General features: G+C 47.7%; 1 protein-coding gene across 2 annotated transcripts in view; it reads left to right on the top strand.

The window, feature by feature from the left end:
- Positions 1–26,475, top strand: part of HUNK (hormonally up-regulated Neu-associated kinase) — a 123,953-nt gene that overhangs the window by 83,996 nt on the left and 13,482 nt on the right. For both annotated transcript variants that reach the window (XR_006339131.1, XM_043892856.1), the window contains exons 6-9: positions 7,850–7,985; positions 14,230–14,392; positions 19,691–19,774; positions 26,304–26,351. Coding sequence is in view for 1 of the 2 variants with exons in the window: in XM_043892856.1 (XP_043748791.1) it covers positions 7,850–7,985; positions 14,230–14,392; positions 19,691–19,774; positions 26,304–26,351 (431 nt within the window). In the remaining variant the exon portion in view is untranslated. The remainder of the gene's footprint in view (positions 1–7,849; positions 7,986–14,229; positions 14,393–19,690; positions 19,775–26,303; positions 26,352–26,475) is intronic.

Raw genomic sequence — 26,475 nt, 5'->3', positions numbered from 1 at the left:
GCAGGGATCGAACCCATACCCCCTGCCTTGGACGCTCGGAGTCCTAACCACTGGACAACTAGGGAATTTAACCAAGATTCATGTCTCATTCATGCCACATATCTATGGAGAGTTGGATCAAAGGTTGAAGGATTCTGCTCATTCTTGTCAGTCAGAGTCCCAGACCAATGGGGCAGCCACTATTTCAAATGTGTCTGATCCATGCAGAGGGAAATAGAAATCTAGACGGTCTCTTTTCAGCAGTGAAATCTCCCACCAACATTCCACTCATAACTTGTAACTTTCTAAAACATTTCACATGGCTTCACCCAGCTAAAGGAGCTGAGGAAATGCAATGCTACCATGTGTCTGGAAGGTGAAAAGCCAGAAATATCTGATCAAGCAGCATTACTCGTGTGAGCCACAGGCTGTGGGAGGAGGGGGTCCCTGCCATCGGCACTGGGGTGGGTCGGGCAGCAGGGCAAGGACAGGTGGACTAAAAACACAAGGACATCAGTTTCACTGCTTCTGAACCAGCCTTGTTTTTATCCCAGTGCTATTACTCAGCATTAGCAGGCTAGGCTCTAGGTGCCTTCTTATTGTGACAATTGAATTTATCTTTAAAGAAGTAAAAGTTGCACCATGAAAATATATTTTTTTTAAAGTCCAAAGGGAACAAAAGAAATATTAGAAATGTTCCAAGCAATTTCAGTATCATTGCAGTTGATATCCAGTCTCACATAGCTCTTGCTTGGATAAGACAGTTTTGACTTCGGCCTTAAACTCTGTGTGTGCTTTTTAGAGATCTTCATATCCGTACAGGACCTTATAGCCTTGACTGGTCAAACATGAACAAGCATGAAATGCATTTTTATATCTGATTTTATGGTATAGGAATTTGGACATCGCTCTCCTCCCCTTTTGACTTCCCCCATGGCTCAGTGGGAAAGAATCTGCCTGAAATGCATGAGACCTGGATTCGATCCCTGGGTTGGGTAGATCCCCTACAGGAGGGCATGGCAACCCAGTCCAGTATTCTTGCCTGGAGAGTCCCATGGACAGAGGAGCCTGGTGGGCTACAGTCCATGGGATTACAAAGAGTCAGACACGACTGAGCTACTAACACTTTCACTCCCCCCTTTTATTCTCTTACTATTCCAACACAGAGGGTTAAAGCCTGAGATGAGTAGATGTTTTAGTTCAGTTCAGTTCAGTCACTCAGTCATGTCCAACTCTTTGCGACCCCATGGATAGCAGCATGCCAGGCCTCTTTGTTCATCACCAACTCCCAGAGTTTACTCAGGCTCATGTCCATTGAGTCAGTGATGCCATCCAACCATCTCATCCTCTGTCGTCTTCTTCTCCTGCCTTCACTCTTTCCCAGCATCAGGGTCTCTTCCAGTGAGTCAGCTCTTCGCATCAAGTGGCCAAGGATTGGAGTTTCAGCTTCAGCATCAGTCCTTCCACTGAATATTCAGGACTGATTTCCAATAGTAAGATAGTAAGATCTACTCATCTCAAGCTTTAACCTTTTGTGCCAGGTTTGTGCTGTCAAGCATCATGTTGGCACATAGTAGTTGCTCAGGGAATCTAAGTCCCTGGCCCTTGTGTTAAAGTATGTGGTCTGGGAAGGCAGCCCACAGATTGATTTGGCTACTTAGATATGGAATCTGGCCTGATCCAGTAGGGCCCAGAACTGCACCCTTGATCCTGAGGAAGCTCAGCTCATCTTCTCTCCTTTATAGAGTGAAGGACATCAGTTTTAGGGATCAGCCACTGCTTTCCATCAGCCCCCTGCTTCTCCAACTCTTTGTTATTTGCATCCCAAGTTTACCACTTTTTCCTTCCACCTTGCCTGGCCCACCTTCCTCTGTGGTACCATATGACACCAGCTTGTTTACATCCCAGAATACTAGCTTCCAGTAGTAGGAGTGGCTGCCATTTATTGAATGGCCATGGGTAAGTGCTTTTCATAGTATCTTCTGTTCTCATAACAACTCTGTAAGTTAAGCTCTATTATTCCCAATTGACCAAGGAGGAACTGGGACTTGCTCGGACTTGCTGAGTCCCAGCAAGATTATATAGCTTCTCCAGTTTTTTATTTACTTCCCTTTGACCCCCCAATCTGAACTTCCCTCCCGTACTAGGTTGCTTCTCTGAAAGTGAAAGTCATTCAGTCGTGTTTGACTCTTTGCAACCCCATGGACTATACAGTCCATGGAATTCTCCAGGCCAGAATACTGGAGTGGGTAGCCTTTCCCTTCTCCAGGGGATCTTCCCAACCCAGGGATCGAACCCAGGTCTCCCACATTGCAGGCGGATTTCTTATCAGTTGAGCCACAAGGGAAGCTCAAGAATATTGGAGTGGATAGCCTATCCCTTCTCCAGCAGATCTTCCCAACCCAGGAATCGAACCAGGGTCTCTTGCATTGCAGGCGGATTCTTTCCCAACTGAGCTATGTATGAAGGGTTGCTTCTCTATTTTTCCTTACTTTATTTTGTGTAAGATGCCCTCCTCCCCTCCCTACCCCAGATTTGGCAGTGTTATCTGTTGTCCTCGTGTTTTGAGTAATATCAAAACTGAAATATCTAAATTGAAAATGTGCCATTTTATTAAATGTCTCATTAACACATCTTTATTAATTTCTATCACTCATACTTGTAATGATCTCTCCACGTCTACTGTATAACAACACTTTTTTTAAGATGAAGTTGGAAGAATTTTTGTCAATTTGAACTGAAAAAGAGCACCGTGTTATTGCCCTTTGAGTCTGTTCTGCATGCTTTCCAAGAATCGTCCCTCTTCCCCACCATGCAGTTCGAAAGCTTAAGCCGTTGGATCTTCCAAGTCTGGCTTCTCCTTGTGCTTGTTGGTGCTTGTACATCACAGAGTCCTGAACGCCTCTCACAGCGTCCATGTTTACCTTTTCATCACTACACCTCAAGGAAGGCATTTTGAACACATTCCAGACACTCACTTTAGATCAAGCGGGTTTTGCACCATGAAGTCACTGAGGTGATACTAAAGGCAGGATGTTAGCATCTCCGAGGGTTGTGCCAGTGCCAATTGATTTTACGTGAAAATATGCTCAACATCACTCATTATTAGAGAAATGCAAATCAAAGTGACAGAGGTATCCCCTCACACTGGTCAGAATGGCCATCGTCAAAGAGTCTACAAATAATAAATGCTGGAGAGGGTGCAGAAAAAAAAGGAACCATCCTGCACTGTTGGTAGCCATGTAAATTGGTGCAGCCATATGGAGAACAGTGTAGAGGTTCCCGAAAAACTAAAAATAGAGTGATTACCATGCGTGCGTGCGTGCTGTCACTTCAGTGTGTTCAGCTCTCTGCGACCCTCTGGACTGCAGCCCACCAGGCTGCCATGTCCATGAGATTCTCTAGGCAAGAATACTGGAGTGGGTTGCCATGTCCTCCTTCAGGAGATCTTCCCAACCCAGGAAGACCTGCACCTCCTGGACTGCCTGCATCAAAGGTGGTTTCTTTACCCCTGAGCCACTGGGGAAGCCAGAGTTACTATATGATCCAGCCATCCCACTCCTGGGCATGTATCTGAAGAATATTCTAATTTTAAAAGATACATATACCCCAGTGTTCATAGCAGCACTATTTACAATAACCAAGACGTGGAAGCAACCTACATGTTCACTGACTGATGAATAGATAAAGACATTGTGGTGTACACACACACACACACACACATCCCAGAGCACTACTCAGCTATAAAAAGGAAGGAAATAATGCCATTGCAGCAACTTGGGTAGGCCTAGAGATGATCATACAAAGTCAGACAACTAGAGACAAATATGATATGATATGATAGAGACACATATGATATCATTTATATGTGAAATCTAAAAAAAAATGATTTAAATGAATTTATTTATAAAACAGAAACAGATTCTCAGACATGGAAAACAAACTTATAGCTACCAAAGGGCAAGGGGGAGGGATAATGAGGAGTTTGGGATTAACAGATACACACAACGATATATAAAATAAACAAGATCCTACTGTATAGCACAGGGAACTATAGTCATTATCTTGTAGTAAACTATAACGATGAGAATCTAAAAGAGAATATATATAGATAGGGTAAAAAAGATTTCTGAGAAGTCTCAATCATCAAATAATTGTTGTTGCTGCTTTCTCCTAGGAGCTGATGGGGAAGGAGCCTCTGGTAGGGGTGAGATCTCTCTCAGCATCCCACGGGCTGCAATAGAACAGAGAATTTGATGGCCGTGTCTGCCTCCTGGCGCTCTTTCCCAAGGCACGGGGTCATGGAGCTCACACAAGCCAGCCCAGGCTCCAGAAAGCTGATGCTTGGAGGAAACAGGTTTTGCACTGGAGGAGTGTGTACCTCCTGTGATACGGGGCGCAGAGAGGGACCACACCCTGGGTGGGTCATCCCTATGCCTGGCTCCTAATGGAGACCCTAAGCACTAGCTTAGAGGTGCTGGGTGGGATGTGTGGCCATGCAACCCACAGCTTTCCAGAATAGTGGAAAATATTTTTATGCCTTTTGCTCATGAGTCATAGGGATATTCAAGACCCTCATACAGACTTCAAAGAGCTCCAAGGATGTTTTCAAAGTCCTTTTAGGATACTAATGCAATGTTTGTGACGTCCAAAGAAAGAAAATTTCCTGGTAGAGATCTGAACTAAAATTATTGTGCTCATCAGCAATTTGTGACGGCACAGAGTGCTTGGTTCTGAAAATAGAACAAAGACGCACATCCAGTCTGTTCTTAGCTCTTCTGGGTAATCATGCTCTGAAAAAGCCTGGGGTGCTGTTTAGGTCCTTTGAGGGTGAGCAATAGAGATGCCCAGTTTTCTGCTGATGGGTGGGGCTGTATTCTCTCCCTGTAGTTTGTCCTGAGGCCAAACTACAGTAGGGGTAATGGCAGTAAGGGCAACCTCCTTCCAAAGGACTTCGGCCAGCACACCATGGCTCCTAGATCTGTTGTATTCAGTGCCCCTGACCCGCAGCAGGCCACTGTCGACCCACGCCTCCGACGGAGACTCCTGGACGCTCACAGCTGAATCTGGCTCAGTCTCTTGTGGGGTCACCACTCCTTTCTCCTGGGTCCTGGTGTGCACAAGGTTTTTTTTTGTGCCCTCTAAGAGTCTGTTTCCCCAGTCCTGTGGAGGTTCTGTAATCAAATCCCACTGGCCTTCAAGTCAAATTCCCTGGGGGTTCTCAGTCCCTTTGCCAGATCCCCAGGTTGGGGAATCTGTTGTGGGCCCTGGAACTCTTGCAGCAGTGAGAGAACTTCTTTGGTGTAATTGTTCTCCGGTTTGTGGGTTGTCTGCTTGGGGGCTCTATTGTGGGGTTAATGACGACCTCCTCCAAGAGGACTTATGCCTCCAAGGCCTGCTGCAGGCAGAGCCCCTGCCCCATGGCAGGCCACTGCTGACCAAACACTCAAAGGCAGGTCTGGCTCAGTCTCTGTGGGGTCTCTGGGTCCTGGTGCACACAAGGTCTTGTTTGAGCCCTCTGAGCATCTCTGGTGGGTATGGGGTTTAATTCTAAACACTGTTTCACCTCTCCTACTGTCTTGTTGGAGCTTCTCTTTTGCCCTTGGATGTGGGATATCTTTTTTTCATGGGATCCAACATTCTCCTGTCGATGACAATATTGATCAAGAAGATAGCGGAGAAGTACTTGTGAAAATTCTTCATGAAATGGGAATACCAGATCACCTTACCTGTCTCCTGAGAAACTGTATTCAGGTCAAGAAGCAACAGTTAGAACTGGACATGGAACAACAGACTGGTTCCAAATTGGGAAAGGAGTACATCTGTATATTGTCTCCCTGCTTATTTAACTTCTATGCAGAGTACATCATGAGAAATGCTGGGCTGGATGAAGCATAAGCTGGAATCAAGATTGCCAGGAGAAATATCAGTAACCTCAGATATGCAGATGACACCACCCTTACGGCAGAAAGTGAAGAGGAACTAATGAGCCTCTTGATGAAAGTGAAAGAGAAGAGTGAAAAAGCTGGCTTAAAACTCAGCATTCAAAAAACTAAGATCATGGCATCTGGTCTGATCACTTCATGGCAAATAGATGGGGAAAAAATGGAAACAGTGAGAGACTTTATTTTCTTGGGCTCCAAAATCACTGCAGATAGTGACTGCAGCCATGAAATTAAAAGACACTTACTCCTTGGAAGAAAAGCTATGACCAACCTAGACAGCATATTAAAAAGCAGAGACATTACTTTGCCATCAAAGATCTGTCTAGTCAAAGCTATTGTTTATCCAGTAGTCATGTGTGGATGTGAGAGTTGGACCATAAAGAAGGCTGAGCACCAAAGAATGGATGTTTTTGAACTGTGGTGTTGGAGAAGACTCTTGAGAGTCCCTTAGACAGCAAGGAGATCAAACCAGTCAATCCTAAAGGAAATCGGTCCTGAGTATTCATTGGAAGGACTGATGCTGAAGCTCCAATACTTTGGCCACCTGATGCAAAGAGCCGACTAATTAGAAAAGACCCTCATGCTGGGAAAGAGTGAAGGCAGGAAGAGAAGGGGACAACAGAGGACAAGATGGTTGGATGGCATCACTGACTCAATGGACATGAGTTTGAGCAAGCTCTGGGAGATGGTGAAGGACAGGGAAGCCTGGCATGCTGCAGTCCATGGGGTCTCAAAGAATTGGACACGACTGTGTGAATAGCAACAACAGAGATGTCTCAGAAACATGATTAACTGAAGAGTCTCCTGTTTTCAACTTATTATACTCACAGTCTTTTTTTCTTTGACCAAGCAAATTAAGATTAGTTTCTGCAAAGTTTTATTTGGTATATTGGAAATGGGATATCATGTACAAAGTTACATAAAAGAATATTTTTTCTATTGCAAGGATACTATCACAGTGCTTTATAAAATGAGTATAAATAAGAAAACATCCTGGTCCCCAAACTCAAGCAAGACAGAACACCTTCATTTTCAGGGAATCCCTGGCAGTCTTTGTCCATATGAAGACCTGCATATTCTCATGCTCAACAATTTTGGAGCCTGTGACCTTCATGTGTGTTATAAACATTTTCTTCAGTGTTGTATACTTGTCTCCATTGTTATAATCTTAAAGGATGCATGTATAGCACAGGGAACTCTACTCAGGATTTTACAATCATCTATAAGGGAAACAAATCTGAAAAGGAATCCGAGTCTTAGTTGTGGCATGCATGATCTTTTAGTTGTGGCATGTGGGATCTAGTTCCCTGACCAGGGACTGAACCCAGGCCCGCTGCATTGGGAGCATAGATTCTAGTCACTGGACTGCCAAGGAGTTCCATATAAATATATATATGTGGTGGTTTAGACGCTAAGTCATGTCCAAGTCTTTGTGACCACACGGACTGTAGCCCACCAGGCTCCTCAGTCCATGGGATTCTCCAGGCAGGAGTACTGGAATGGGCTGCCATGCCCTCCTCCAGGGGATCGTCCCAACCCAGGGATCAAACCTGCATCTCTCACATCTCCTGCATTAGCAGGTGGGTTCTTTACCACTAGCGACACCTGAAAAGCCTATATATATATTCCTTAAAACCTACCTTGAGATCCAGCGTTGTCTTTTTACATTCTTCCATTCCTCTTTGGCTGTCCTTTAGTGGTGAACCACAAGGGGTTTGGGAAGTATGGTATATGGGGAGACCCATGGCGGTTCCTGCTTTACTGTATTCCAGACACCTCCTTGGACAGACATCTGATACTCTGAACGGGTGGCCCCCAGAGATCCAGAAAAGAGATGAGCAGTGGCCCGGGAGGTGTGGTGGGTCACCTGCCTTGGTCTGCCTTCAGCCTGTAACACGTGTGACGTTTGCCCAATGTCTTCACAGGAGCCGTGAACTTCCTGCGTTCTCTCCTGGAACCAGATCCCGTGAAGAGGCCCAACATTCAGCAGGCGCTGGCGAATCGCTGGCTGAATGAGAATTACATGGGCAAAGTGCCGTGTAACATCACCTATCCCAACAGGTACTGAGTGCATGCAGAGGGACCCTCCTCAGGCGAGCTGGGGCCTGTCTTACAAGCCCTGAATAGTTCTGGACAGGGTGCTCTCTGTGATTCAAGGGAAGGCCGCATCTTCTCCTGGCTGCCCTGCCCCTTTCTGCACCCACAGGTCTGCACGTGGGGCTCCCCTCCGTGCACCAGGAGAAGTGTAGGTGGGGCCACCCCACGTGGTTGTGCAGAGTGCACCCTCGGGGGCACCTGCCAGAAGATACATGGGGGGCTGAAGTCCAGGCTGCTCTCCCCTCCTCAAACCCGCTGCTGAGGGCCTGTGTCTTTCTTGAGCAGCACCTCTTTCTAATTCACACAAAGGGACTGTTTAGACAAGCTATGGCTTGAGTGAGCAAGTGAGTGTGTGTGTGTGTGTGTGTGTGTTAGTATGCTTATGTGTGTCTGTGAGTGTATGTGTTTGCATATGTAACTATGTGTGTGAATCTGTGTGAGTATATGTGTGAATCTGTGTGAGTATATGTGAGTGTGTATGTGTGTCTGCTGGAGTGTCAGTGAGTGTAACGGAGTGGGTGTGTGTATGAGTATGCCTGGTTGTGTGTGTGAGTGTATGTGTTTCAGTGTGTGTTGAGTGTGTGAGGGTATGTGAATGTGCATGTGTGTCTGTTGGAGTGTCTGTGAGTGTAACTGTTTGCTTGAGTGTGTGTGTCTGAGTATGCCTGGTTGTGTGTGTCTGTGTGTGAATGTGTGTGCTTCAGTAAGTGAATTTGTGTTTGAGTGTGTGAGGGTATGTGAGTGTGCATGTGTGTGTCTGTTGGAGTGTCTGTGAGTGTATCTGTTTGTTTGAGTGTGTGTGTGTCTGAATATGCCTGGTTGTGTGTGTGAGTGTATGTGTTTCAGTATGTGAATCTGTGTTGAGTGTGTAAGGGTATGTGAGTATGCGTGTCTGTGAGTGTATCTGTTTGAGTGTGTGTGTGTCTGAGTATGCCTGGTTGTGTGTGTGAGTGTATGTGTTTCAGTATGTGAATCTGTGTTGAGTGTGTGAGGGTATGTGAGTATGTGTGTCTGCTGGAGTGTCTGTGAGTGTATCTGTTTGATTGTGTGTGTGTGTGTGTTCCACTCAACAGCTGTCCCGCCAGCATCGGCTGAATGCAGTGGAATTGCCCCCGTCCCTTCCAAACGACCCACAGGCTCCTCTTCTGCCACCTCTTTGCTCTGATGTTTGTTTCAGCCCCGAGTCCCTGCTCTGAAATGTTGCGGGCAGGAAGAAAGGTGGGAGCAGGAGTCCTTTGCTCCAGACCGTGTTTTCCTGTGCTGTTTGCTCAAGGAGGTGTCCGTGAGGAAGCTTCCAGGCAGGAGCCCACAGTGTGGAAACACTGAGAGACGCCTTGTGATGGCCCATGTGTCCCCGCATGGGGCCCTTGACTGCAGACTTGTAAACAAGGCCTTCCCTGGTGGCCCAGACAGTCAAGAATCCATCTGCAGTTCCAGAGACCCAGATTTGATCCCTAGGTTGGGAAGATCCCCTGGAGAAGGGAATGACTACCCACTCCAGAATTCTTGCCTGGAGAACCCCATGGACAGAGGAGCCTGGAGGGCTACATGGGTGGCAAAGGGTCACACAGGAAAATACTTTTGTACTTTTTCCTACTCGTTTGACATACTGCTCACTATCTGAGTTAGGGGAATAAGGACCCTCCCCTTGGTGACTTTATTTTGTAAAAAAATTTTTTAAGTTTTTTTTTTTAATGTGGACCATTATTTTTAAAAGTCTGTAATGAATTTGTTACAATACTGCTTCTGTTCTGTGTTTTTTTTTTTTTTGGCTGAGGCATGTGGGATCCCAGCTCCTTGACCAGGGATGGAACATGCACCCCCTGCCAACCCTAACCCCCACCACTGGACCACCAGGGAAGCCCTCCACCCCTTGGTGGCTTTAGAGCAAATGTGAAGACCCCAGGGGTCAAATACCTTCCAGGACTGAGACCACCTGGAGTCCTTCTTCCTTCAGACTTAGAGGGGCCTGCACACTCTAGATCTGAAGTCCAGGAGACAATGCGGGAACCACTGAAGAAGGGGGACACGTAGAGCAGTGACGGGGCAGGGAAGGGAGCGACCTCCATCACAGTGTTTTCAAAACGCCTAGGAAGGTCTGGAGACATACCCCGAGGCTTATGAAACCTGCAGCACGAACTTCTCCAAATAAGATGTGCAGGCAGAGCTCCGTCTTGGGGAGGAGGTTCTGAGGAACTTCAGAGGGGGTGGGTGGACGGTACTGGGACCTGCATCCTGGCTCCTGGGCCCCATTTACACTCACCTTGGCCAGAGAGGGCTGCCATCTAGAATTCTAGCCTTTGACTCATGAGAGGTAATTTAAACAGAGTCTAGGTGACTTGGGTTACCAAGGGAACCTGGAAACAGACTGCTGGTTTCCAGTGCTGGCTCAATGTGGGCTAATACCTGAAATAGACACGAGAAATATTAGCCCAACGTGCGATGGAAAGCAAAGCCAAGCGGCCAAGCCTCATCACCAGGCTCATGCTGCCTGGCAGTACACAGCTATGCTCTCTGTAAGGGAGGAGGCGCCGGTGGCAGCCAGATGAGTCATTAACCTAATGTAATCACCCTCTAAATGAGCAGAACCAACCCCTCAGTGCAGCAGGTGCTGAAGGGCGTGAAGCAGCTACTAGAAATACAGCCCTCCCTCCTTGCTGGTTGCATCTTCATTCACAGAGATCCATGCCCGGCTCATTTTGTTGCTTCTCCGCGGGTTATAAACAGCCTTTTGTAGATTAAAATCTTAAATTCTAGTTACCTGTACTGGCTCAGCCAGTTTGGTCATTTCTGCATTTGGACTTGGTCAGAGGCATGAAGGCTGTTCAAGATCTAGTTGCATAGACTGTAAAAATGATTGAGAGCTTGCATATGAAGGAAAGCAGCAGCTCAATGCCTTCTCTTTAGGTAAGGCTCATTACTCATTTAATGAGGCAAATCAATGTCCAATTTTTCGAGGCAAACCAATGTCCAATTTTGGCAGTAATGAAACCAGAAATCTAAACTATTAGGAAAGACACATGTTCCTTAGTCTTTATTTTGAAAAAGAATACAAAAAAAAAAGTGCCCTTGATAATTATTTTTCTGATTTTACCAGGACATGGATAAGATAAACAGAATAAGAACATGTGACCAGAGAAAGGAATATTTTCTTTTTGAAGTCTATTTTATAGTTTCTCAACATATGTAGCCCCAGATTTAATTATTTTAGATGTTGTCAGCATTTTACTGTTGGGACAGAGAGAAAATAAAGGTCTCATGTTTTCTATCACTGTTCTGTAAAGCCTTCTGTTAATTCATTCAAGCCTCTGAGTTGACCTGCAAGAGGCAAGAAGAAAATATCTTTAAAAGGAAACTTTTTATAATAAGTTTATAATAAGTTCATGCCAGTCATTTACAGATGTCTGCTGTGTGCCAGGCTCACCTCACTGTTCTGGCAGCAGACATTTTTTTCTAGAGCAGACCTTGGCTGCCTCCTGCCTCAGCCTGCCTGGGACGGTCTCCCACACCGCAGGTTAGCTCTGGAGATGGGTGGGAGGGAAAGCAGGTCATTGGTAACAAAGGACAGACTTAGACCAAACTGGAATAAAATTAATTTAATGCATATTGACTCAAAATTATACCTCGTATTCTAGAACACTTTTAAAATATTGTTTATATCATTGAAACTTGGAGCGGTAATACAAATTCAACAACTCATACAAGAGAGCACCCAGCATGGTTGGTGGTAGTTTAGTCGCTAAGTGGCGTCTGACTCTTTGTGACCCCATGGACGATAGCCCGCCAGGCTCCTCCCTCCATGGGATTCCTCAGACACTCAATATATACATTGCTCATTGAAAACGTTCAAAATATTGCCGTTAGTCAAGAGCCAGTCCACAGTCTCCGTTTGGCAGAGCTCACCTGTTTTTGAAGACAGTGGGTATGAAGGGCAGAGACTGCTCACTTTTCTCCTCTCTCCTCTGCCCCCAGCCCCACGCTGGTGGCATCTCACACCCAGAGCACACTCCCTTCCAGGCCCTGCTCCTGGTACAGGGTGGAGCCATCCAAAGGGCAGCCATGGCATGATTGGCTGGGGTGGAGTCACAAAAATCATGATCTGATTGGCTGAGGGAGTGGCCATGAGGCTGTGGTCTGATTGGCCAACATAAAAGGACCGTGATCTCATTGGCCAGGAGTGGGGTCAAGTGGGCGTGGTTTCATTGATCAAGGGCAGGGCCAGGGGCACACGGATGTTACCAGGTAGTTTCCAACAGTTGTGTTTTCTGTGTTAAGTGCTTTGGCAACCTTCAAGTAATCGTATCCTTTTAAAACAGATGTTATTACTTTTAACCATTAATCATAGCAAGCCTACTCCAAACTTTCTAAAATTTGTGCTTTTTGTAGCCAACAGGAGTGAGGAAGGCAGATTTCGTGGTTTCCCAGGCACCTTTTCTTTGGGTGGCACTTAGCCAGACCTCGGAGAGGGAGGGCTGACCTAGTCACAATGGCCAGCAGACCCAGGTCTGCCCTTGCTGCCCTGTGAGCTTGGCAAGTCGGTCTCTTCTGCACCACTATGGGGTTGTACTTGTGGTTTTTCCTAGTGTTATTGCTCTGAGGTTCCACCAAAAATGTCTTCAGACTCTTTGGCGAGGCTGCAGAGCTTTCTAGCCAGATGTGCTTGCTTTATGCTCACAGAGTATTGTCCTTGCCTCTTCAGGATTGTAGGTTGTTCTATCTGATGACCCACACATGTATTCCCTATGCCCGTCTCCTGCTTTCGGGTTCTACATAGCTGCTGCTTCTTGCCAGTGTGTCCCTGGGCAAGTTACTTTCCTGCTGTGGGCCTCAGTTTCTTCATCTGTTAAATGGGGATAGTAATGGTTTGTTGTTGTTGTTTAGTTGCTAAGTCATGACCAACTCTTTTGTCACCCCATGAACTGTTGTAACCTGCCAGGCTCCTCTGTCCATGGGATTTTCCAGGCAAGGATACTGGAGTGGGTTGTTGTTTCCTTCTCCGGGAGATCTCCCCAATCCAAGGACTGAACCCACGTCTCCTGCATTGGCAGGTGGTTTCTTTACCACTGAGCCACCAGGCGAGCTCTGGTACCCTTTGTAAGACTGTTGTGAAAAATAAATGGATTTATTTTCTCTCTTCCCTGTTGTCATGTAAACTCCATGAAGCAGGGACTTGAATGAGCAAATAAGTAGATAAATACAAACCTGGCATTTTATCCCAAGGGGGTTTATCTTCATACCACTCTTGTGTAGAAGCTTTAACCTGTCCTCTGAGAGCATCCAGCTTCACAGCTGCGTCCCAAATCCCCTCTTTGTGAAGTTGTGAGCTCACACTGTTCCTTTAAACATGGTCTGGGCTGGCTCCTGAATACCCTTTTTTCCCAACCCAACATCCACCCAAGCTACCTGGGCTCTACCCATGTTCAATAAAGACATTTTAAGGGAAAAAAATGTTAAATTGTAAAGAAATTTAGGATGAATAGGGAACTTGGAATATAGTCTAGGTATCAGAGAATATTAAGAGATTTCTAAAATTTTGGGGATGTTTTGAAGGTATTATGATCCTGCAGGAGATGTCATTGGTTTTTAAAGATGCATTCTGGTGTTTAGGAAAAAAAATTGTTTGTGATTTGAAATACTTTAGTAAAGAAAGAAAGAGGGAAGCTAAGAGAAGAAGGAAGGAAGGAAGGACAGGAGAAAGAAAAAGAAAAAAGAAAGGGAGAAAGAAAGAAAGGCAAACTGCTAATAATTAGTTCAACCAGGTATTGGGCACACCCAGATGGCACTAATATACCCAGATGGCACTAATGGTAAAGAATCGCCTGCCAATGCAGGAGACGCAAGGGTTCAATCCCTGGGTTGGGAAGATCCCCTGGAGGAGATCATGGCAACCCACTCCGGTGTTTTTGCCTTGGAGAGCCCCATGGACAGAGGAGCCTGGCGGGCTGCAGTCCATGGGTTCACGTAGTCAGCCACAACTGAAGCGACTCAGCACACACCTAGGGTAATCAGACTACTCCCTGTCGTGTTTTGTGTATGTTAACGGTTCATAATAACAAGTCAATGGATGAATGAGTTGACTGGCTGTCCACGAGGGAGCCCTTGTGTGTCTGCGGGTGGGAGGGGGCTTCTGTGCTGCCGAGCTTGTGAGCGCCACTGAGGGGGCCCCGGAGCCTCGCGGTGACTGGTTGTCTGTCCCTCCGTTGAGCAGGATCTCCCTGGAAGACCTGAGCCCCAGCGTGGTGCTGCACATGACCGAGAAGCTGGGCTATAAGAACAGCGATGTGATCAACACTGTGCTCTCCAACCGCGCCTGCCACATCCTTGCCATCTACTTCCTCTTAAACAAGAAGCTGGAGCGCTACTTGTCAGGGGTGAGTGGGGCCCCGTGCTGGCTTTCTCGGCTCTCTATGGAAAAACAGAGAGCTCTGATGCCCGAAGTGTTTCCCGGTGGCCGACACTTGATCTGAGCTGTTAATTGAAACTCACGTGAGGTTGAGTTTCCTGAACATGGGATAAAAGAGGAGCAAACCTGCTTCTCGGGGAGCGCTTTTTATCTGAGGTGTTTTTAAAATATTCTCCCACAGAGCCAAGCTCTGGGCCGACTTGCGAGAGGCCCAAGCTTCTTTTCCCTTCAGCTTCCTGTTGCCTTGTTCCTTGGGGTCCCCACTTAGGGTCACTGGGGCTTGTGTGGTCATGAAAACTGGGGCGCAGAGCCCCTCAAACACTCACCTCTAAAGCAGGGTAGATGAAAGGCCACTCTTGACATTGACTTCTCTAGAAAGCAAGAGTGACAGTGACCTTGGGCTCTTCACGGATCAGTCTGGGCACCAGGTGCCCTGTGTCCCAGGTGAGGGAGGTGCAGCTGGGCGTCTGGGCTGGACCGTGCGTGGCACCCTCACGCTTAGGTCAGCTGTGTCCTTCTGCCACGCGCAGTTCACAAGTGCCCAAGTGAGGGAGTCCACACACTTCCGTATCTGTGTGTGTGTGCTTAGTCGCTCAGTCGTGCCCGACTCTTGTGACCACATGGACTGTAGCCCCCTAGGCTCCCTCTGTCCTGGGATTCTCCAGGCAAGCATACTGAAACGCCATTTCCTGCTCCAGGGGATCTTCCCGACCCAGGAATCGAACCCGGGTCTCCTGCATGGCAGGCAGACTCTTTACGGACTGAGCTGCGAGGGTTTTGATTACATCGTGCTGTGTGTGCTAAGTTGCTTCAGTCATGGCGGGTTCTTTGCATCCCATGGACTGTAGAGCCTGCCAGGTTCCCCTGTGCATGGAATTTTCCAGGCAAGAATGCTGGAGTACGTTGCCGTTTCCTACTCAAGGGAATCTTCCCGACTCAGGGATTGAACCCAGGTCTCTTAGGTCTCTTGCATTGGCAGGCAGCTTCTCTACCACCTGGGAAGCCCTTCGTAAATCAACTCTTTCCAAATGAACAATGGCTGAAAAAGAATTCTGCAAAGAAAGCTAGACCAGAGGCAGTGGGGATTCTGCATATCTTTGCTGCTGTTTCTCCTACTCAGAATGGTGAGGGCTGACCAAATCTAACAAGAAGTCAGGCAGATAAATTTGCAATCATTGGGAAGCCCATCTGAAGTCTGATTTCACACCCACTCTCCTGAAGCATGGTCTTCACCCTGTGTATGTGTGCCTTGAGATCTGATTGCGTGAGGTCATCACTGTTAGGAAGACATTCAGAATCCAGAACATGAAGACGAAATTCTGGAGTTTTGCAGTGCTACTTAAAGTCATGTGATACGGGAGATTGGGACTGACATATAGTCACTGTCTTCCCTGGTGGCTCAGACGACAAGAAATCTGCCTTCAGTGCAGGAGACCTAGGTTCGATTCCTGTGTCGGGAAGATCCCCTGGAAGAAGAAAAGCGCAGCCCACTCCAGTATTCTTGTCTGGAGGATCCCATGGACAGAGGAGCCTGGAGGGCTGCAGTCCCTGGGGTCACAGAGCCATACACGGCTGAGTGACTGAGCACACACTCTGTATATAAAGTTGATGACTAATGAGATATAGCGCAGGGAACTCTACACAATGCCCTGTGGTGACCTAGATGGGCTTGAAATCCAAAAACAGAGGGGATATATGTGTACATATGGCTGATTCACTTTGCTACACAGCAGAAACTAACGGAACGTTGAAAAGCAACTATATTCCGATAAAAATTTAAAAAATACATAAAGTTATGTGATGGCCCAATTAGAGCTAAAGATGAAAATTCAGACAGTCGGGGAAATGATATTCTCCCTGGTGAGGTAGAAATGACCAAAACGATGCCCAGAAGACAAGATGGTTAGAATGTGTCTCTTGTTAGCAAATAGATTTGGAAGACGTCTAGAAAACATTGCTAAATAGATCAAGAAGCTTGATGGGAGGTTTATTAAACAATGCAATGGAAGGATAGATGTTTCTAAGCTGATTCAGCTGTGGGTATTTCCTAGATTTGACTGCAATGTGAAATTATCCACAGAAGAACTTTTTTTTTTTTTTTTTGTGAGCCACCAAAGGAAAGATTTGGGCTTCCATGGTGGCTTAGATGTAAAGAATCCACCTGCAGCGCAGGACACCCAGGTTCGATCCCTGGGTTTGGAAGATCTCCTGGAGAAGGGAATGGCTACCGACTCCAGTGTTCTTGCCTAGAGAATTCCATGGATAGAGGAACTTGGAGGGTTACAGTCCATGGGTTGCACAGAATCAGACATGACTGAGCCTCTAACACTTTGACTTTAAAAGGAAAAAGGTACATGAGAAGAAACATTATAGTAAAAGGCTGTTAAAAATGAGAGCAGTGTTGTATGAGGGAGAAAAAAAAAAACACGCTCTAGAAGCAGTGATGGAATGAAACTTTGGAAGGGAACAGATATGCAACTGGATTTCAGAGACAATACCACGGTCACTGGAAAGCTGCCACAGGAGAGAGGTGGAAGTCAAAAAGACTGGACCTTTGACCCATAATGTATTATTTATATCATTTTACTATGTGATAGGATTAAGAAATTCTCTCACACCAGAGAACAGAGGTCCTCTGTTCACCTATGACGATGAATTCAAAAGACATGTTAGACTTGAAGCCATTTCTCATTTTTCTCTTATTTCTGTAAAAAGAGGTTGTTTTGTTTACATTGGCTGCTCTGAGTCTCTGTCGCTGTGTGTGGGCTCCTCTCTCGTTTCGGTGCTTGGTCTTCGCTGCGGTGGCTTCTCTAGCTGTGGAGCACGGGCTCTAGGCACACAGCCTTCAGCAGTTGCAGCGCGTGGGCTCAGGCGTTCGGATGCATGGGCTTAGTTGCCCTGTGGCCTGTGGGATCCTCCCAGACCGGAAGTTGAACCGGTGCTTCTGCATTGCAAAGTGGATCCTTAACCTGGACCCCCAGCGAGGCCCTTGTGGTTTTGTGAGAAAACCGTCTGTCCCATATATTCCTTATCCTTTTAATCCCCATTTTATTGCATATTTTATGATATACGTGATATATTAGTGCAGTACATGCTTATAATTTATAAAATAAATATGCACATATTGTCAATGCCTGCTGACGGCTTTTTCATTCATATGGGCTCAAGGTCACACCATTTAGAGACCACCGTGCTAGAGACAAGCAGTTCTCAAGTAAAAGGGACAGTGGAGGGTCACACACTGATTTTCTTTTTGAAATGATGAATGCCACTGAAAAATGAGTTTTAGAAAGTGTTTCCAGGAAACTGCCTATAAAGTTCATGATTCCACATGTTTAAAGGGATGACTCTGCTACTTTCCTAAGTAAGCAAGCAGGTTCAAACATCCTTCTTTCGGCAGAATCAGTTCTCTGAATATGATCAATAAGATAGAGGGGCTTTTGTTTTAAAAAATAGTTTCTTTCTTATGTCTACCTCTGTAGAGCCCCCAGCTTCGGTTACTCACACTCTTAAACAATCAGGGGGCTCATCCCAAGTAAGAGACGTTTGTGTGAAGCTCTTAGGCTGTGTCCTGCCTTCTCCGGGTGTCTTGCCTTCTGCAGTGATCACTCGGCATCAGAGCTGCAAGTGTTGCAGTGTGGCCAAGCTTTGTGGTTTTGTCTACTGAGAAGCTAGAGTAGGAAATGGCAACCCACTGTGGTATTCTTGCTTGGGAAATCCCGTGGACAGAGGGGCCTGGAGGGCTACCGTCCATGGAGGTGCAAAGAGTGGATGTGACTGAGCAACTGAGCACGCGCACACACACACACACACACACACACACACACACACTACTGAGAAGTTCCTGGTGGAAACTAACATAGTTCTAACAGGACACAGTTCTTGTTTTGTTGTCTGTTTCACACTTACCCCTTAAATCACAGGACATAGCTGGTCTGAGAACCAGTGCCTTGGTGGGTGACTGCTTTTAAGAGTGAGTTATTCCCCGTAAGTAACTATAGCTAGTCCACTCAATAATATCTGTGCAAGGCTAATTTAACTGCACCCGAGGCACTGTCCCAGTTATTAATGTCATTAACCAATTACTAACAGCCATATATAATTTTGAAAGGGCAACTAGTGAACTAAAAAATTATACCTTAATTGCCATTTCTCCCCTTCTCCCTTGATTCTTGTTTCCTCTTTCTAAAACCTAGATGCATGGATTTTAATTTGGAGAGCCTGTAAAGGCCTTCTGGGAATATTTGTTGACTGATGCATTAATCAGTCATTTAATTTCAACTGTCGCCAGAGAGGACCGCACCTCAATCGTACCCCTAGACCATCTGAGGTGTGGTTATGTATCTTCTCCTTTAAGCTGTATTGTGGATTGCTGTGACTTTTACTGGGGCGGAGGGCAGGAACCAGGGCTGTGTTTTTATAACTGGAGTCTGGTTGATACATAGTATTCTGTTAGTTTCATGTGCACACCTAACTGATCCAGTTATATATATATATATATACATTCTTTTTCAGACTATTTTCCATTATAGGTTTTTATAAGACATCAAATATAGCTAGTTCCCTGTGCTATATAGTAGGTCCTGGTTATTTATGCATTTCAGGCCTGTTTTCATTTTATAAGTTAATTTGTTTTTGGTTCTGCTGGGTCTGTGTCGCTGCACACAAGCTTTGCTTCTAGCTGCGGTGAGTGGGAGCTACTCTCCAGTTCCGGTGTCCAGGCTTCTCATCGCGGTGGTTCTCTTGTTGCAGAGGATGGGCTCTAGAGCAGAGCTTTAGTAGTTGTGGTTGCAGGGGTTTAGTTGCTCCACAACTTGTGGGATCTTCCTGGACCAGGGACTGAACCCACATCCCCTGCATTGGCGGGTGGATTCTTATCCACTGCGCCACTAGGGAAGTTCTTAGGCCTGTTTTCAAATCAGCAAGACCTGTATCCCATTCAGTAGTTCCATAAAATAAGTTGTCCTCCCCAGCTCACATATTTGGTCTCTGAGCTCATGTCTTAGCGTGGTCTTCATCGCACAGGTGAAAGAGGGGATTTGCAGCGGGAACAGTGACGTGCCCGGGGCCACCAAGCCCTTTCCCGGCGGAGCCAGGAGTCCGGGTCCTGCCTCCCCCACGCTCCTGTGGGCTGTCCTGGAGGGGTCTGCCAACCGCATTCTGTCGTTTCTCAGCCAAGTGCTGGTTTAAAAATTAATGACTGCTTGATAGACATTCCTATTTTCTGAGAGTTGAGCCCGGCTTATTTTCTTTTCTTCTCTGGTAGAAATCTGACTTCCAGGACAGCGTCTGCTACAAGACCCAGCTCTACCAGATAGACAGGTGCAGGCCCACCAAGGAGCCGTATGAGGTGAGTGGCTCCCCAGAGCAAAACCCAGGACCTCTTAGGAAGAGTGGATTTCCTTTATGGGAGGAGGACTGGAAAGGAAGCCAGTTGTTGTGGGACATGGAAGTAGCCAAAGACAAATACTTACTCGCTTTACCGAGCCCTTAAGAAATGGCTTCCCTGGTGGCTCAGATGGTAAAGAACCTGCCTGCAATGCTGGAGACCCGGGTTCAGTCCCTGGGTGGGGAAGATCCCCTGGAGAAGGGAATGGCCACCCACCCCCCAGTGTTCTTGCCTGGAGAATACCACAGACAGGGGAGCCTGGTGGGCTGCAGTCCATGGGGTCAAAAAGAGTTGGACACAACCGAAGCGACTCACGCTTTCACTTTATAAGAAATGGCTTACAGTGGGGCCACCATTGTCCAGTCTCCAGACTGTGGTTCTTAGCTGTGGGCATATAGTAGAATCCCCAGGGGCATTTCAGCTTGTGAATGCCTGGGCCACACCTCAGACCGATTCCATCGAAACTCAGGGGGCAGGATTGGGGGTGGGGGAGTGATGTTTCCTTTTTTTTTGCCGCACCATGCAGCATGTGAGGGATCTTAGTTCCCTGACCAGGAATTGAACCCATGCTCCCTGCAGTGGAAGCATGGAGTCCCAACCACTGGACTGCAAGGGAAGTCCCAGATCTGGGGGGGTCAGTATTTTTTAATGCTCACTGGATGATTCCCAATGGAGTCACGGCTGGAATCCACTGTCAGATTGCCAAAAGATAAAAACAAGATGCTGAAAGACATGTGTATGTAACACTTGGCATCAGAAGAAAGTAAGGAAGGTGAGGATTGGGAAAAAGGATCAGGAGTGAACCTTTCCAGTCCGCTGTCCCTGGTGACCTGATGCTACCTAGGACGTACCTGAGAGAAAATACCAAGATTCTTTGATTTCAGAGTAAAGACTAGTATCGTATGATCCAAAATTCGGACCCCAGATCCATGCTTGTTAAGAGATCGTGCTAGGATCTCCAGATCCAGGGCCTGGCGCACAGGGTGAGGGACCTCCCCCCCGGACCCCTCATTCACTGTTCTGTCCAGTGGGGGCTCCCCGGGCTGCTCAGGGGTTTCCCATAGAATGTGGAGCCTGCTGGGCTGTGCTTCACTGTGACAGCAGAAAGCAAGTGGGACCTGGCCCAGACCACTGCAGTGATACAGGTGACAGGGGAGCTGAGCTGCCATGTGAGAATGCAGCCGCCCCGAGCATCGAGGCGGGGTTGGGGTAGGCAGCTGGGTTGGGAGGAGGAGGCTGATCACTCTAGACAGAGCCTGGGAGATGGCACGATTCAAGCAGGCGGAGAAGAGGAGATGCTGATGACAGAGGAACAAGCAGAGATCCTGGGGCAGCAGGAGACCCAGGGGGGAAGGATGTTGGGGAGGACGTGGGAAAGGTCAAGTATAAAATGGCCCGTGGTGATGGCTGAGCAGCTGCTTGTCATGGAGGAAGTGGAAGGGCAGAGAAGAGATTGCATGGACTGGGGGGAGTGAAGACTGTGAGCCTAGATCTCTCCATGTATGATGCTGGCGATGAATAGGAGGACATGACCGCCTCTGCTTGAAGGATGCACGGGGGTGGGAAGGAGTCAGGGTGGGGGGCAGAGGAAGGGACTGCAGCAGAAGGTGGGGACGGGTGGGCATTCAGAGCAACCCAGGTGGGACCTAGCCCTGACCCTGGACTGGAGGCCCCCTTCCTCTGAGACTGTGAGGCACCAGCGTGGTGAGGGTGGAGATGAGCCTTTGGCGGGATGGATTGTGTGGGTTGGTTCTGGGCAGGAAGCACATACATGGCTTTTGGGTTGCGAGCGGAAGATCAGAGACGGTGAAGGGCCAGACACCCCCAGCTCCAGACCCCTCCAGCCAATTGCTTGCCAAATCTCCTCTCGAATGAGTGCAGGTCTCCAACATAGCACACAGGAGCCAACCCGCAGCAGCCCTCCTGCCCTGCCCCTGTTCTCTCTCTCCAAATGGCAGCCTCGCCCTCAAATGGGGCAGAGTCCTTTTTACTCCTTTCCCTCACCCCCAGGAGCTTCCCAGGTGGCTCAGTGGTGAAGAATCTGCCTGAAATGCAGGAGACACAGGTTTGATCCCCGTGTCGAGAAAAATCCCCTGGAGAAGGAAATGGCCACCCATTCCAATATTTTTGCCTAAAAAAAAAAAATCCCATGGACAGAAGAGCCTGGTGGGCCACAGTTCATGGGGACACGACCGAGTGACCAAGCATGCACACGGCACGCTCACCCCTGAGAGCCAGTCTGTCACCAAGTTCTGCCAGCTTGACTCCTGAAGCTCCCCAACCCCATCCTCCCGCCCTGGTCCAGCCCCCATCGCCCCTTGCGTGGACCTCAGCCACAGCCTCCTAACTATTCCCTCTTTGTCCTCATGACTGCAGTCATGAATACAGGCTGTCCGCACACAGGCCAGGGTGAGCTATTAACACTCAAATGAGACCATATCGCTTCCCCGCTCGAAACTGTCAAAGGCTTCCTTACTGTGGAAGACAAACTGTGACGTGGCCGCCGTGTCCCAGATCGGACTGGCTTCTGCCAGCAACTCCGACCTTATCTTCTAGCTACCCCTACCCCCACCCCCATCACCCTGCTTCTTGCCTTTTTTTTTTTTTTAATTTTCATCTGGTCACTCCCTGAGGCATGTGGGATCTTAGTTCCCCGACCAGGGATGGAACCCGTGCCCCGCTGCATTGAAAGTGCAGAGTCTTAACCACTAGACCACCAGGAACGCCCCCTGCTTCTTGCTTCGTGCTCGGTCCCATGGGCCTTCAGACTTCTGTGCTCTCTTGTCTTCCAGGGCTGTACACACCCTGCTCTCTTCCAGAATGTTCTCCCGAGCTCTCTCTGCTGAGTCAGTCTCTGTCTGTCTTCAGATGTGGTGGCAGGGTTGTGTCCTCATGGACCCCTGCTGCTTTCTGACCTGTACCTTCGGGTCACATCTCTCCAGTGCAGGCTGTCACACACCTCCTGCCTCCTGGGGCTGATCCCCTGGATGAGGTTCTGTTTGTTCTGGGATGATTTGATTCTCATCTCTCTCCCACTCTGGTCTGTGAATTCCTTAAGAGGAGGGATGGAGTCCCTGTTATTTATTTATTTGACAGCTCTTGGTCTCAGTTGTGGTGCTTGGGCTTGCCCCGCAGCACGTGGGATCTTAGTTCCCCAACCAGGAATCAGACCCAAGTTCCCCTGCATTGGGCTCTTAACCACTGGACCATCAGGAGGGTCCCTGGGACAGCGTCCCTTTTGTTCCTCACAGTGTCTCTAGAGCCTGCACGCTGCCTGTAGAGGCTTAATAAATATTTGCTGGAGGAAGAAGTGAAATAATCAAGTGGACCTTGGCCTGAGTCTCAGAAAATGGAATTGGGTCAGCGTCTTGGGAAGGTTGAACATTCCAGCTGTGACACCTAGCTTGGTTAAAGCAGGGGGACCACCTGCATGGCAGCATTCAAGTCAGATTACCATCACTTGATGGCCATGCCCTATGGGAGGGACCTCTTACAGTCACTTGCACTGGGGGTGGTCACCTCGGCTGGGGGCCAGGGGATACAGAAGTCACCGTTGGGCTCCCCTGCCTCTTGGTTTGACTCTTTAGGGCCTCAGGTAATAATGCAAACTTAGATGTGCCACATCCCCTAAGTGTGTATCCTAGGCGGCCTCTAAGCCACTTGGCCGATGCCCACGTCCTTGTTTGCCCTGGTACCCAGCACTGCTTGAGTGCTCCAAAGTGTCAGGGCCAGGATGGGAAAGGGCCTCTTTTTTTTTTTTTTCATCTACATTATTTTTCTCAGCTGCTTATTGCATTTGGCCTGAAAACACATGGTAAGCATTTTAAAACATTTGTTGCAATATTTAATGGTTAGAGTTTCAATAGAAACGCTAATGGGGAAACAGCATTTCAATTTTCTAGTTTCCATTTGTTTTCTCCAAACCGCAGCAATACTTGAGCTAATTAAATTACAGGCTCTGGCTAGATGACCCAGCTCCTCTCCATTGGAACCTAGCAAAGTGGAATGGGGCCAGCTAGAAAAAGTGGTGAGAAAGACTGAAAGAGGCCAGATTCTCCAGGGAGAGCCCACTCCGGGCCTCTGTGGGTTTCAGCCCAGCTGGTCCAGGAGGAGAAGCAGAGGGGATGCGTGGTGTGCAGCGGAGTGAAGTTCGAGGTTGTACACGAGTGGGCTGGGGGGCGGCTCTGGGGCCTTGTTTGGGCATTGAGGGCAAGTGTTGGCCTCTTTCTTCTTCTGGATCCCAGTTCTTTTTCTCCAAGGAGACAGAGGAGCTGAATTAAGCAGAAAACACTTCCCTCTCAGGATTCTAGTGCTATCATGGTATGACTTTGCCACTTTCTCCCCGTCTTCGTACTGTAGCAGGCAGAGATCACGTCTGGAAAAGGAAGACCCTTGTCTCACCTTGGACTAAGGCCCCAGAGACTCCTTTTCCTAAAAGAGAGGTCCGGGGGGCGGGGGGCAGGACGCCATGGAGGGCTGTGGCAGGGAAGTCATCACTAGTAAACTGGCTCAGTGAAGCCACAGAGAACTGGAAGCCAGTGTTGTCCAAGTCTTGGAAAATAATGCTGATATGTAGCAAAATGTCACTTAGAAATACACGGACTTCTCTGCGATATCCAAGTAACACTGCAGTTTTGGAAGTTAAATCATGCAGACGGTGGCGGAAGGACTGTATGAGCCTGCGAGGGCTCCCATCACAAAGTCCCACAAACCAAGTGGCTTAAACCAGGGGTCCCCCTCGTCTGGAATCTAATGCCTGATGATCTGAGGTGGGGCTGATGTAATCATAATAGAAATGAAGTGAGCAATAGAGGTGATGCACTTGAATCATCCCCAAACCATCTCCCACCCTGGTCTCTGGAAAAATGGTCTTCCACGAAACCAGCTCCTGGTGCCCCTGGGGACCACTGGCTTAAACAAAAGAAATGTGTCGTCTCCTGGTTTGGGAGTCCAGAAGGTCAAGGTCATGGTGTCTGCAGGACTGATTCCCTCTGAGGATGGTGAGGGAGAATCTTTCATGCCTCCTAGCTTCTGGTGGGTGCTAGCAGTCTTCAGTATTCATGGGCTTGTAGGAGCATCACCCTGATCTCTGCCTTCATCTTCACGTGGCAGTCTGCTTGTGTGTCTATGACCAGTTACCCCCTTTCTATAAGGATTCCGGTCACACTGCACTAGAACCCAATCTGATGACCTTATCTTAACTTAATCACCTGAAAAGGTAAGACCAAGAAGAGGTTCCTTCTCAAAGGCCAAGGAGAGAGAGCTTTCACACTCCCCGCTGTACCCCCTGCCAGGCCCCAGAGGGGATGGGACGGGCCTCACCTGACCCTGTCTTCAGGTGAAGCTGCATTCTGAGGTCCAGGGTTTAGGACTCCAACATTCGAATTTGGAGGAATGTGATGAAATGCAGGCTTCCCAGGTGACTCAGTGGTAAAGAACCCACTTGCCCAGCAGGAAATGCAGAAGACGTGGGTTCGATCCCTGGGTTGGGAAGATCCCCTGGTGGAAGAAATGGCAACCTACTCCAGTATTCTTGCCTGGGAAATTCCATGAACAGAGGAGCCTGGCAGGCTGCAGTCCGTGGGATTGCAAAGAGTTGGACACGACTGAGCAACTAAACCACCACCACCATCATAATTAAATGCATAATGGGAACTATAAGTTTAAAGGTAAAATATTACAGTATTTTCTTTGTGTCATTTCCAAATCTGTACAAATTAAAAAAAAATTTTTTTTTAAATTTATGTCACTTTTGGCTTCAGTGGGTTTTGGGTGTGCCCAGGCTTTCTCTAATTGCGATGAGCAGGGGCTTCTCGTCATTTTGGTGTGTGGGCTTCTCACTGCAGTGACTTTTCTTGCCGTGGAGCACAGGCTCTAGTTGTTATGGTTCACAGGCCTGAGATCTCTTGGACTTCAGTAATTGTGGCCCATGGGCTCCATCGCTCCGAGCCATGTGGAATCTTTCCAGATCAGGGATTGAACCCATGTCTTCTGCGTTGGCAGGCAGATTCTTATGCACTGGACCACCAGGGAAGTCCTGCACAAATTTTAACAATCAAATTTGGGATCAAGTCTCTGCTGTGGCAAATCTGAACGGTGGCTACCTTCGGGGGCGGGAAGAGAATGTGGCAACGAGGGACTTCTAGGTGTTGGCTGGGTTGTGTTGGCTGGGTTCTGTTTCTTGATCCGGGCGCCGTTTTCATGCGTGCTTTTGTTGATTGAGAAAACTGAGTGAATGCTTTACTCATCATCAGAGCACCACTCCGTCATGTGTCCTAGACTTTAATATAAACCTTACCTAGAAAATCTCTCTAGGGCAGGAATTAGGACATCTGCCGCCTCCTTCCGGAACAGTTTGGTTTCTTGTCTGCAAACACTGAAATAGGTAATCCTCAACCAGAGCTGCAAGTGGGAAGAGTTTAGGGAATAAACAGCAAGTGCAGCTTCTTGAATTGTTGAAAAATGCTGTTTTTTGGTTTTTTTTTCGCAGGCCTCCCTGGACACCTGGACAAGAGACCTTGAATTTCATGCCGTGCAGGTAAGAAATTGGGGATTCTGATGGATTAGACAGAGTCCTCCAGAAAAACGGAATCGACAGTGTGTGTGTGTGTGTGTGTGTGTGTGTGTGTGTGTGATGCATGGACACCCAGGGAAGGGTTGAT

Source organism: Cervus elaphus, chromosome 31, assembly GCF_910594005.1.
Source record: "Cervus elaphus chromosome 31, mCerEla1.1, whole genome shotgun sequence".
Classification (NCBI taxonomy): domain Eukaryota; kingdom Metazoa; phylum Chordata; class Mammalia; order Artiodactyla; family Cervidae; genus Cervus; species Cervus elaphus.
Note: the sequence above shows the minus strand (reverse complement) of the source record. Positions and strands in the feature narration are given on the sequence as shown.